The 14,131-nt window shown below is 27.4% G+C and overlaps 4 protein-coding genes across 4 annotated transcripts; 1 reads left to right on the top strand and 3 right to left on the bottom strand. All coding sequences in view use genetic code 12, as the record gives it.

Annotated features, from left to right (window-relative positions):
- Positions 1-1,112: 1,112 nt before the first annotated feature.
- Positions 1,113-2,978, bottom strand: WOR3 (Wor3p; the record flags this gene model as incomplete). The annotated part of the gene is made up of 1 exon (XM_051762865.1): positions 1,113-2,978. The coding sequence occupies one exon, from the start codon at positions 2,976-2,978 to the stop codon at positions 1,113-1,115; it is 1,866 nt and encodes a 621-aa protein (XP_051620902.1).
- A 6,262-nt stretch (positions 2,979-9,240) lies between these two features.
- KGF54_002392 (uncharacterized protein) lies at positions 9,241-9,534 on the bottom strand (the record flags this gene model as incomplete). Its single annotated transcript, XM_051762866.1, has 1 exon — positions 9,241-9,534. The coding sequence occupies one exon, from the start codon at positions 9,532-9,534 to the stop codon at positions 9,241-9,243; it is 294 nt and encodes a 97-aa protein (XP_051620903.1).
- Positions 9,535-9,723: 189 nt separating this feature from the next.
- KGF54_002393 (uncharacterized protein) lies at positions 9,724-11,304 on the top strand (the record flags this gene model as incomplete). Its single annotated transcript, XM_051762867.1, has 1 exon — positions 9,724-11,304. One exon carries the CDS (start codon positions 9,724-9,726, stop codon positions 11,302-11,304), a length of 1,581 nt encoding a protein of 526 aa, XP_051620904.1.
- Positions 11,305-11,365: 61 nt separating this feature from the next.
- On the bottom strand, positions 11,366-13,276 carry HGT3 (Hgt3p; the record flags this gene model as incomplete). Its single annotated transcript, XM_051762868.1, has 1 exon — positions 11,366-13,276. One exon carries the CDS (start codon positions 13,274-13,276, stop codon positions 11,366-11,368), a length of 1,911 nt encoding a protein of 636 aa, XP_051620905.1.
- Positions 13,277-14,131: the final 855 nt, after the last annotated feature.

A 14,131-nucleotide genomic window follows, 5' to 3' on the forward strand; every position in this document is an offset into this window, starting at 1 on the left:
TATACTTGAATTTGCTATGTTATACTTACTCTTCAGAGTTTTGGATGTAATGTAATACTACATCTTTCTACATGAGAAAAAGCTTTTTAGAAAGATTGATCGTATATTATTAAGCTCGTGACTTTGCTACTTCTCGTGTACTAATGAACAATTCTTAAATTTATTAAAAGTTCGTTTTCTTTCAACCTTATTTTCAATGAATAAAACAATACTTTAGTTTGCAATTTTATAACCGATACTTTGAATTGTTGATAGCACCCTTTCTTACTTAAATTGAAATTCGAGATTTTAGTTATAAATAAGATTACAATCCAAATTTTTAGTTCAAGCGTTATGACAAACTTTTAATTTTTCATGTGAAATTGATTATTTGACGTTAAATTTGCTTTTAATTTTTAAGGGGTAATTTACTATAATTATAATGGTTTTAAATTACCGATTAATACATAAAAAATAAGTTTATTTACATTAACTCCTATAAATTTAAACTTTTATTTCCTATAATTTTAAATTTTAAGATCCTTTTTTTTTACAGTATATAAGAGCTTTTAAACAATAAAAAAATATATCGAATAAAACAAAAAGGATTTAATGTTTGATTTGTTAACTTTGTTTTTAGCTAATTTATATTCTTGATTTATAGTTTATAAAGTTATTGTTATTAATTTCAGATTTAGTTTGTGTTTAGACTTCCAAACTAGCGATGATCATGTATAATGTTCTAAACCTTTTTATTATTGTTTATTATTGTTTTGAATTAATAATCAATTTGTGCATTTTCAACTTTACGATTATCATATGATTTATTCTAAATTACAACAGAGTTACAATTTTACAAATTCTTAATTTTTCATATTAATTTTCTCATTTATTCTATAATTTAAAATATTAATAATAATACATATTTTGGAACTAAAATATCACTTTCTTTCATGTTTTCTATAAATTGTTTTTAATTACTTAACGAAGCTTTGAAATTTTAAATTCTACTCTTTTAATGCATGCAAAATTGAAATTGAAAAATTTCGTAATATAAAACCATCACCGCGTTTAATTTACGCCTCTTACGTTCAGCTAAGAAATCCGACTTAGCTACCAGTGTGAAGCCGTACTCAATGCTTGTAAAATTCTTGACTTGGTGGTGGTACTTGATAATAAGTTTGAGACGGTTGTTGTTGTTGTTGTTGTTGTTGAGGAGGGGGTTGATGTTGTTGAGCTTGAAGATTAACATATTGTGAGCTAGTAGTATATGGTTGATGAGGAGGTAATTGTGGAGGTACCATTTGTGGTTGATTATAAGTTGTTTGATTTGATACTGATGGTGTGATCATGCTTGTTTGATTTGAATTATATGGATAAGATGCATATGGTTGTTGTTGTTGATAACTATGAACCATATTTGGATTGTAATCTGGCACTTGACCTTGTTGATTGTCGTTGTAATTTAACTCTTGAGATTGTTGATGTTGACCACCCATATCTTCTTGTTTAATTGAAGGTTTCTTCTTTCTACTTCTGCAATTGAGGCAGACTTTATGTTTACCATAATCAGTCGGATCTAAAGCTTTTGCACAACGATTACAATTTCCCATTTTTTCTAAATTTATTCTTCTAATTTTATCATTTTCTCTACATCTTTGACAAACTTTATAATTTAAATTCCTATTTGATTTTTTATCACTTTTAGGACTATTAGTTGGATCATCATCTGGGTGATTTTGACTTTCAAGTGTTGGAGATCCATTGCTTTCAGTAATGATATTCCCATTTTCATCTTTATGTAAAATTGAAGTATCTAATGGACCAGAACAATGAACACATTTTCCTTGAGCAGCTCTATTTGCTTTCCGTGTTCTTAAATTTTGTCTACATGAAGGACATAATACAAATTTTCTTTCATCAAATGGGATATCTGAACCACATCTTCTACAAACACCTTGTTTGTTTTTGGTCTTTTTTTGCCATCTTCTTGATCTTTGTCTTTGTAAATCTCTACAATGATGACATAACTTAAAAATTTTAGGTTCTGCTAACAGTTTTTGACTTCCTGAATTATCATTTGCTTTTGGAATTATTATTGGTTGATCGAATTCTTTTTTACATCGAGTACAAGTTGATCTTATCATTTGTTGACCTGCGACAGGTTGTAGTTGTTGTGAATGGTGATGTTGATTGGCCGAGGTTGTAGTTGATGATTCGTTACTATTGTTCCTGGTTTGATTGTATGCATTCTGAGGTTGTGATTGATAAGAATGAGTATCACTCAATTGATTTGTAGATTGAATTGGAGATTGATGATTATAATAAGAGCTATTGTCGTGTTGTTTTGTGACTAATTGTTGTTGAACATGTAATGGAGGGATAGGTGCTACTAAATTTCTTTCATTATTATTGTAGCTTAATAAATTATTGGTATTTGATTCATCAAACCTCGAATCAAATGATTTTCTTGACTTTGTGGATGTAGTTGTAAATTGTTGAGATTGAGATTGGGAAGGTAATTGATGTTGAAAACCATAAGGACTTTGAGTTATTGGTAGTTGCTGATATGAATTTGATATGTAATTTGAATTTTGTAAAGGTAAATGAGGATGTTGTAATATCGGAGGTTGATTTTGTGGTAAAGACTGCATGTATTGTGATTGAGATTGATAATTTATATGTTGTTGCGGTTGAATTGGTAATTGAAGCCTATTGGAATTATTATTGTCACCGTAAAAATTCAATTGATAAGATGGTAATTGCTGAGTATGTTGTTGTTGTTGTGGTTGAAAATTTTGTTGTTCTAAACTATGAGGTTGCAAATTTTCATCATTATTATTTTGTGAATTTTGTTGCGTCAATTGATTATTTGGATCATGATCTTGAGTTGTATGCTGTTGATGTTGTGAGTTGCTTGAATCGGAATTAATCTGATGCTGTTGTTGGTGTTGTTGATGAGTTTCCAAATTATTGGTCTCCATATATGGTTGATCCATTACAAATGAAGATTTAATTTGTGGAAAATACAAATTTGAAATTACAGTCGACACTTTGAATAGATTTTTTGAAAAGTAATATGTAAAAGTTTGAAAATTGAAAGTTATGTTATGATATTTTTATTAACAAATATTAATAATTAATAAAATTGGTGTATTTTTCTGTAATAATAATGTCTGTATATAAATTTGAGTTATGAGAATTAGACGGTGATATTGTAACCCTTTTTTTTTTTGTTATATAATAGTGTGTTTTAAAAATAAAATAAAGTGGTAATTTAGTAGTACTTAAGAAATGTATGATGAAAAATTATTTGATAAAACTTCAAGATCGTTCACTAATTAATTTAGCTTTAAATCAACATAAAATGCTTCTGAGAAAGATCAAGTCAAATATAATTAAAAATATATGATTTAAAATTTGAAAAAGAATTATAGAAATATTTATTTGATTTTATATTTAAAAAAAAAATAAAATATATCAAAATAAAAAAAATAAAACATTAGTAACGATACTTTGTGTAATCTTGAAGCTTTTTTTAAGTGGTTGTGCGTTTCAGAATTTTATGGTTTAGTTTTTTTAATTTAATTTTTATTTAGTAAGCTTACATATCGGCAATATAATTTTATTCTATATAGAGAATTTATTTAAGTTCAATTTTCCAGAAAAGAATATGCATCACACAAGATATCTTTATTTGAATCTTTTGCACGTTGTTAATAAGTACGCATTCATTGCGTTCTGTGCATCTATATTCTTTTGAAGAAGTCGGTTAAGCACTTACGAATAGAACTTGTCCTTTGGATCATTATGAAACCTGTGCAACACATATGGCACATAATTTCGTAATATGATTATGAGGATGGTTTGATTCAAGATCATGATCATGTAATAAGAGATTCTAAACCCTTTCATCTAACCGAAGTGCATCGCAAGACAATAAATTAATAATTCGAACCACAATTGGAATTTTAATACTGTTTGAAATTTTGATCAACATAATATTATTGAAATTCTTGTCAAAATTTCAACTTTAGATATTGCGTTTTCAAAATTATTTTAGTTGATATTAGGAAGATATGGATATAGAGCTTTTACGAACTGAAGTATTATAAAGTACAAGCAAAAAAAAAAAAATCAGGCTATTATTCTCAAAAAAATATGCAACACAACAAAAGCTTAATTTTAGATTAATACTTTTCAATCGAATCCTAAAATCTAATCCTAGAGAAGCAAAACGAATTTATAATTATTTTTAAAACAATTTCATCTTTGGCCAATTTTGTTTTATGTTTGACTCTGAACCAGCTGATATTGAACTAATGAAATGAATTTGCATCAAAAATTGAATCAATTGTTGCTGTATTAAGTAATAATATCTAAATCCATGGATATCTAGTTATTTGGAATGTTAATAAATATTTAAGAGATTTGACATAATTATATTCAAAATATTTTATTTTTTTATTAGTATAATAAAATAAAAATTAAAAATAATTAATAATATTAGTAATGTTTAAGTTTCAATTTTTGTGTAAGTGAAGAAATCTTTTGATGCATATCGTCGTGTATAAAAGGATAAATTATTACAAAGTTTACTTTAAATAGTTAATAATGATTTTAAATCATTTACATTATTCTATAATTAGATTATATTCTATATTTGGAAACCAATGAATAAGGGATTGATTAGTTTTGGTATGATTAGTGATACTTGTTGGGGCCTTCATTTGCAAAAACTTGTTTACAACGGTATCTATTTTGCATTTATATTGCTTAATGATTACAAATTAACGTTGGGGAAATTTAATAAGTGAACTAAAATGTAAATATAATTGTGTTTAAATTATTTTTTTTTTATTAATTAAAATTACAAAACTCATAATAATTAATTGAACAATAGAAATTAAATAATTATAGATATTTTTCATAAAACTTTACGCATCAATGCAGTATGTTGATTTGAGGGGGAAGCAAAAAGACGTTGAATAATCTGGGGGTAGATTGAGCTTGGAAAAACTTTTTTCTTTATTATAAACTCAAAATATTTTCGTTATAATCTTAATTTACTATAAAACAAAGTTTCAACCCTTTATATGAGCGGTGAACAAAAGATATTCGCTCTCGAATAAAAAGCTGAATATCTTTATTATCGGAAACAGTTTTAATAAAGGTCATGAGTTTAAAAAATTATGAGAAATGGCGAAATTTTAAACATAAATTTAAAATATGAATCGTTTCTTAAAAAAGAAATTATCATAACTCGTAAAAGTTTATCCGAAGTATAATAAAAAAATCTCAAATATTTTATTCGGTGTTTTATAGAAGAGACAAAGAGCTGAAATTATTGAAGAAAAGTTGCTGAGAATTTTTTGCTATTCACTCATGAAACAAAATTAAATTTGGTCCAATTGTGTATAAAACGGTTAAATGTTTAACAGTTTTTCCTTAAAGGAAAAATGATTGGAAAAATCGAGGTGAGTTTCTGAATATTAATATCAAACGCAGGAATTCCAAAACTTTTTTGGCAAATTGAAGATAAATTTACATAAACTAAAAATGGTCTTCAATTCTTGCATCAAGTACTAAAAGTGAAATTAGCAAATATTTTTAAATCAGATTATTGCATACGTTGATAAAGAAGAGTCTCAAAACGCCTCAGCAAAAGACTAACATGAGAATAACTGTGTAAGTTAGCATTTATGCTTGTACAATACTTTTAAAGTAAATGCAAATGTAATTCAACCTGAGTTACAATTAGCTATTGTGAACGTGAACTTTTTGCTAGTACATTTGATAAAACATTAATATCACCAATTAAGAAACGATATTAACGACACAAAGTTAAAGCATAGAACGTTTTCTTTGCAAAATTGATGATTAAATTCTCGTGTTCCCCTAATTTACCTACCCCACTAAAAATTTTGAGTCTTTCGAAATTGTCAAATGAAGCTATCTAAATTGGTATCCATTATAATGTACTGATTGATTATCCTGCTGTCAAGTCAAAGCCTATTTTTGATATATAACGAAGCCACCTATTATTACTTGGAAATTCTACTGAAACCAAATAATTTTAGCTTATAAAAATTGAGCTATTCTTCTCATATAGTATTCGGAGTTCAAAATTTCTCATAACTATAAAAGATAGCTATAGATTTTTAAGATAAAATCAAATTTGACAATTTATAATATTAGTAATTTCTTTGTTTTCTGTTTTCTGTCTATAATAATTTATTGTATTATTCTATGTTATCAATCTAAATAAAACCTCCTTCGGATAAATTTTTAAAAAAACTTTATAAATTTCTTTTTTCTTAATCAAAAGAATTTAAATTTTTTTTAAAAACCTTAACCTTAAATTTTAATCCATGTACTTTAATTAGAATCATCATTTTTCTCCACAAAACTGCAAAAATATTTTCAAGAATAAAAATTTCAATAAAAAAACAATTTTTGTCAATTTGATAATATCAAACTTCAAGGAAATTTCATGCAATGTGATCTTATTATTGCTGGTATGCATATTTTGTTTGGCCTCAAATATTACTACTAAAGGCGAAATATGCAAACAAACAAAAATTATATGGAATTTTCAAAATGTGTCACCCCGCCTTAAAACTTCGTTGAAGTTCCATCAATAGTTAATTAATTTAACAAAATTTTTGTATAGAATAATTCATAAAGAACGAAAAAAATAAAACCAAATCAAAGTAGGGGGTTCTAGGGAACTTCTGTGAATTCATTTTTTTTGAACAATTTTCATTTTTATTTTTCAAAAAAATTACCTATTTTGTAACTTTGATATTATTATATTTACGGCTCAAAAATGTTTAAAAATATAAATCTATTGTGTCAATTATTAGTATCTAAATTTTCACCACATATTTCGGTACCAAATTCAAAATGATTTATATTTGAGCTCAGTTCTAAACCCCAATGATATTGAAAAATAATTGTATGCGTTCCAACACCGCAACAATATCAGATATTCTGAGACCCTAAGAAAGTAGAGGAAATGAAAAAATAGGATTCGTCTGCGCAAATTCCTAAGCCAAAGCTACATAAAATATAATTTATGGCCGATCAATTTTAGAATTACTACCGATTGGTTTTTATTTTTTTATTCAGCAAAAATATACGAATGAAAAATAGAAATATCTAAGTTGAAGAGGGATATATGATTTACAAGTTTTTGTGTAGCAAACTAATTTTATTTCAAGTCTTCATTTTTTTTTTCAATTCTTTTAATTTAATTAATTTTAGAATTAATAATAATTTACTAATTTTGAATATACTCTACTACATTGTTAAATATATGAACAGTTCTATAATTGTTTGATACATTTGTTGAATAATGTTAACAAAGAAAATGTAGATTCCATTTCCGACATCTTCGAGATTACACAAACCTATTGTCTTACTTCAAACAAATTGTTGGGTAAAAACTTATAGTACATGGTGCAAAATAAATAAATAATAATAAAAAGAGTTATAGCTTCGGTATAAATTCTGGGTTACTTCACATTATTTTCAAACCAATTGACCCCTTGCATTATCGAAGAGCGGCTAACCTCTTGATTCTTAATTTGAAAATGACATCACCTTCTTTTAATTGATAGTCGTGAAACAAATAGTTTTAGAATATTTTCATAATTGAGACCGTAAAGTACTCTTGATCAATGGTTGCTTAAGCTTCAATAATAAACAAAACATTTTTACTTTTTTTTGCTAATCTGCAAAGATTAAAAAGTGGTGAATTTAATCCCAAACAATAGTAATTTAAAATGATTTATCAAAGAAATTAAAAATGTAACATTAAAACAACTATCAAAACAAAGATCAACTAGATCAAAACTAGATCAAAAATAGATCATCCACTAAAAATTTATAAATACGATATCGATGAAATTGTGACATTGAAAGGAACTATTATAGAAAGCTTCTTGTTCTGACTCCTACTAAAGCAGTGGTATCACCCCACTGCCGTGTCTATTGTTCATCAGTTGATACTCTATGATTTTCAATCCTCAATCATTGTTTTTAAATCAGCCAAATGATGTTTATGAGGTCAAATTTTCTGAATTGAAGTCAAAATTGAAATAAATTGACTTCTTTTTTGAATTGTACATATATTTAATCTGCTTACACTCTTATACATTTAGTTATCAATTACACAATCGAACAGTTATGTGATAAGTTCATAACTAATGCAAAAGGTCAAAAACTAATATAAACAACCATACCTACTTTTCTCCTCACCAAATTGATTGTTTATTTAGGAAATGTATGAAGGTATAATTTTTTTTCTTCAATTCATTATATGTTTATCAACTGTCCATCTAGCTTTGCTAAATACGTTTCTCTTTTGGGGGTCTTAGTAAACATTCAATTTTATGAGCCATAGCTCAAGAATTTGTTGGTTATTTACGGACCCAAGTGATTTTTCAATCAAAAGAAATTCAGCTTTGTGTTACCTACTTTTGCAGCCATTTGTTTAAAAGTATGAATTACTCAATCTGAAGTTTGAAGTTGAACTTATATATGTTCAGAAACAAAGTTTAGTTAAGGACTAGCAAGAAGGGTCTAAATTGAGATTCATAAATTAATCCGACTTTCCACGTTCACGGTTGCAAAAATATATGTATTATAGCTAAATACTCGCAACTTTAACTTGCTTTGCATTTCTCATCAAACGTATACACAAAAATGTACATCAAATCTCTGACAATTTATAAAAATGTTGCAATTTTATTGTGTAGCTTTTTGTTCCATGACTTGAGAACAAACTCGTTCTATAAAAAATTATTCAACTAAAAGCGACGGTCAAGCGCGCAATTTTCTTGATAGAATAAGGCATTTTGTTATCAATTAAATAAATCCTTTACTTGCGAAGAGTTGATATCCTGAGATGTAATATTGAGATTTCTTGTAAGAATCGAACTTTGGGGTGTTTTAAAGACTATGAAAAGCAAGTGTGGCACCTATGATCGAAATGCCCCAACTTTTTGTATGATGTATTAAAAGTCCAATCTTCCAAGTATCGGACATACCCCAATAAGTATGAATAAAGTCAGTAGAAAGGAGATAAACATGAAGTAATAATCAAATTATTTACATTACCCATTCAAGCTATTTACAATCACTACACTCGCTATTTATTTGCTAATATTGTTTCCAACTATTTAGTCTTGATAAGAACTTAGACTGAAACGTAATATCCATATCTGAGAACCTAATAAGACACAGAAGGTATGGAATTTAAAATTTCTTCTCATATAAAATTTTGAAAACTTCACCAGCTCTATAAGCACCCAAACCAACCAATATAATTCCTGCACCTCTAACTGATCTTTGCCACCATAATGGATTTTTAACTAAATCGATTTTACCAGTGACTTTATCTTTGAATTGATTTGGTGAACTAAAATATAAACCTCCAGCAATTGCAGCAATTGATTGAATTGTAGTACATGGTATACAATCTTCGATTTCCCTGTCTGGAATATTTCTTGATGGTGGTGGATTGAAAACTGAAGCTATATTCGATGACATATTATATGAACATTTGATATTTAATTATCAATGAAAAATAGAAGAGATTGTAACTTCTCAAGTATTAAATTGGATCAAATGATCTTTTATAATTTTTCGGAGACTTATCCGTTTATACTCAAAAAAACTGGAGAGAATAATTAAGTACTTAGTAGAACAATATATAACTTACAAGCTCACATTTTCACAATGAATAAGCATATAACAAGATTTTGTCAACAACTTCGAGCAAAACCAGTCTCATCACTACGTAGATCAAATGCAACACTCAGATCAATCAGAAATTATTCACAGTACAACTATAACAAAACATATGCAAATTATAATCCACCTAAAAAAACATCATTATTCAAAAAATTCTTATACACAACAGCGGGATTAACTGTATTAACAGGATATGTATATTATATGTGGTGGCCAAAACATACTTTCCCAAGTTCAGTAGCTAAAATTTTAAGAAAGGGACTATGGGCAGAGAGTGATAAAGGAGAAAATGACTATCAATTAGCATTAAAATATTATTTAGAAGCTTTAGAGCATTGTCAAGAAATTGGAATGGATCCATTAAGTGATGAATATACTGGTATACAATTAAAAATTGGTGAAATGTTTGAAAGATTAGGGATGTTGAGTGATGCATCTTTCATATATAATGAAATTGCTACCTTATATTTAAGCGTATTAACAGCAAAATCATCAAAAGATCAAGAACAAGGTCCTAGTAAAATTAAAAATCGAGATCATAGAAGACATTTAATTCAAAAAGATTTAAGAATTGCTATAAAATTAGTAGAGTTAAACAAGAGTAATCCACAATTTTGTAAAGCCATATTGGTAACTCATTTAATTATTGCACAAGATGAAATCAATAAGTTAATGAATTATAAAGATAACAAATTAAATTTAATAACAAAAGTAAATCAAAATGATGATCAACAAAAACAAAAAGAAGGAAAAGAAAGTTTTACTGCAACTTTGGATAATGACAGAATATTAATCAATGATTCACAAGGTAATGAAGTTGCACAGATTAAAAAGACACCAGAAGTTTGGGAACCTTTCACTGATGAATTTTTCAATGCAATGGATTTATTAAGTGCTATATGTATATCAACCGGAGATTTAGCAATGGCATCAAAAGTTAAAATAGCAATGACTGAAGCTATGTTATTAGCTGATGTAGAACCTGGTGAAATGCTTTTGAGTCAATGTAATTTAGGCTCATTATTATACATGCAAGCAGAAGAATTGGAAGCACAAGAAATATCACTTAAAAGAAAATTCAGCGAAATTTCAGGAATAGATTTCAAAACATTAAATCAAGACACCCTATCCAACCAAACAACAGAAAAATTATCAACTGAAATAACAAAAGAAGATCAACAAATATTCAACAAAATCTTAAAGACGAGAGAAATTTGTTTACAATTATCAATAAAGTCTTATGAATCAGTGTTAGAATTTGCAAAATCAATACCTCAAGATATAATAAAACAAAATAATCAAATTAATGAAACTGTCGCATTAGCCACTTATGGATTGGGAGTTATAAATTTACATTTATCAAAATATGATAAAGCTGAAAGATTATTGAGAGAATCAAGAGTAAGATCTAAAGCTTGTGATTATGAATATCTTTTACCTGAAATCGAAAGAGAATTAAACAAATTGTTTGAAGAGAAGAAAAATCTAAAATTGACTGGGTTCAAGAGTGGTAACAAGGATGATACCAATCCTAAGACTATAGAAATGGATATACATATGAAGTAAAAGTTTGTAAATAAATAATTAAAGCTTTATTAATTTATATAGGTATTCTATTTACTTTATTCTATTCTAATAGTCTACTTTCTTCATCATTATTCTTAGATTTCTTTTCAGATTTATGAAACCATTTTTGTAAAAGATTAGGTTTGTTTTGTTCTTTTAGTTTATAATTCAAGATTTCTTTTAAAGTTGGTGGTTCAATTTCTTGTACAACATCAACATTATTCATATCAAATGATGCTATTGATCCTGCATCTGATTTCACTGGTTTTATACTTGTTGAACTTGTTATTGGTATTATATTTGGATTTGAACCTGATCCAACTATTAGATTATCTAATTCTGGTCTCATCGTTGCTGGATTTCTTGCCATTGATGCAGCTGTTTGAATCGTATCTGGTTCATTATTACCTACAGATTGTGAGGGTCTTCTTTCACTTGTTGCACCATAATTGTTTATTGAACTACCAGAACTAGCATTTGCTCCCACATTACCTGAAGCATGATATGAAAATATGGAAGATTTATCATCAAAAACTGATCCCATTTCTTCCAAAGATAACCCTTTAGTTTCTGGGAATAAATACCAAACTGCAAAAAATGATATAATACAAGAAGTTGCAGGAATTAAATAAGTTTTCCATTTAATTTCATCTAATAATATTGGTGATGCTAATCCAACAATAAAATTTGATAACCAATTTGTTGCTGTTGCAATAGCTGCTCCTTTTGATCTAACTGGTAATGGTAAAATTTCCGATGGTAAAAGCCAACCAATTCCACCCCATGAAAATCCAAATGCTGCATTAGCAATTATGATACTTGTAACAACAATTGCTGCAGTATATTTATCATCAAGGTACAAGGAATAACCTGCTATGTATAATGGAATACCCATAAATAATGCACCAACCATCAACAATGGTTTTCTACCCCATGAATCAACCAAATACCAAGGTGGTATAGTACTTATTACATAAATTATTGAATTAATACCAGTCATGAATATAGCTTGTCTACCAACCCATCCAGCACTTTCGAAAATCATTGGAGCATAATAAGATATTAAATTAATACCATTCATTTGACTGAAGAATAACCCCAAGCAAGCAACTGATAATCTTTTAGCATACCTTTTAAATAAGTATTGGTATGATCTTTCACCACCTTCTATTCTATCAATCAATACACTTTCTTTAATACTTCTATATTCTTCTTTGGCATGATCATCTTCAACATCTCCATCTGCGTACATATCTGCTATAACTACCATTCCTTCCAAATCGTGATCATGATTTAATAACCATCTTGGAGTTTCAACTATAATAAAAGTACCTAACCATAAGAATACACCCATCATAAATTGTACAAATAAGGGACTTTTCCAACTTGAATTATTTTCCAAGAATGAAAATCCATAATCAACCCATATACTTGCTGCATAACCAATAATATTACCAGTAAATTCAGCACATGCATAAAATCCTCTATCAGTTGGTGGACTAATTTCAGATTGATATATTGGTACGATCGTTGTTAAAAATCCAATAGCAATACCACCAATTAATCTACCACCACTTAAAATGACAATATTTGGTGATAAGACTTGTATGAATGCACCAATTACAAATATAAATGAACCATATCTTATAGTCTTTTTTCTACCTACTAAATCTCCAACTCTACCGGCAATAAAACTTGAAAATAATGCACCAATTTCTAAAATTGAAATCATTATACCAATTGCAGCAGGTTTTGGATCATTATAATACAGTTTAAAATAATCATTTGTAATTAATGAAGACATTAAACCTTGTTCAAAACCAAATAAAAATACACCTAATGATACAAATATTGAAGTAAAATTTAATAATGCTTTACCAACTAAAAATGAATCTTTTATTTGAATATGTTCATGATGATCTTGTGGTTGTTGATGACCATTTTGTTGTTGATTCGATGGTGTTACAGTCATTTTTCATTAAAAATATATAATACAATTGAAAGTGAAAGTGAAGTTTAAAGTAAAACGAAGTAAATTTAAGATTATAATAATAATTAAAATTTGAAATATAATAATTTTAATAAACTTAACTTTTTGTGTTCTATTATTTAATTATTAGTATGAAATTTTTAATATGATGATAAGGAAAAGAATGTTAACGAATGTTATAGTTTGATCTCAAGTTTTTATACAACAAATATAAACATTCAATTTGAAAACATAAAAAAGCCTAATTTACTTGGATCTCGCAATAGAAAAGACGTTGAAAAGATCTAAATGTAAGATCAAGTTAAAAATTTTTTAAGCAATGATAAAAAATTTTTATGAACGGTTATACAATGATCACAAAATCATTTTAGTACTAACCAATTTCGCATTTAGATCAATTCGTAATTTACAACCCTTTATCATCAGATTTCCCCACATTCATATTCGAAATGACCTTGACATTGAAAATGCAACCAAAGCTTAATTACCAGATTTTTTTATATTCAAAAACAAACACAATTTGAAATTGAAAAAATGATGAATATGGGGTTAATTTGAAACACAAAGGTCAAACATTATTATTTTGAAAAAATTATGGTTCTTGACATATTACAATTTATTCCAATACAGACCTGTAAGAAATTATTGATGCCTATATTCATTAGAAGAAACAAATTCGAATTTAAATTCACTTTATAAATAGATCATAGCTTTTGACTTTAAATTCTCGACATTTTTTTCGAGCTTCATATATGATGTAATGTGTAAATGATTTGAGAAAAATATCCAAACCTTAATTCCTCGACCAAAGAATTGCGTAAGACCAGTATAAGAATG

The sequence above is a fragment of the Candida jiufengensis genome (genome assembly GCF_024610255.1).
Source record: "Candida jiufengensis strain CBS 10846 chromosome Unknown scaffold4, whole genome shotgun sequence".
Lineage (NCBI taxonomy): Eukaryota > Fungi > Ascomycota > Pichiomycetes > Serinales > Debaryomycetaceae > Lodderomyces > Lodderomyces jiufengensis.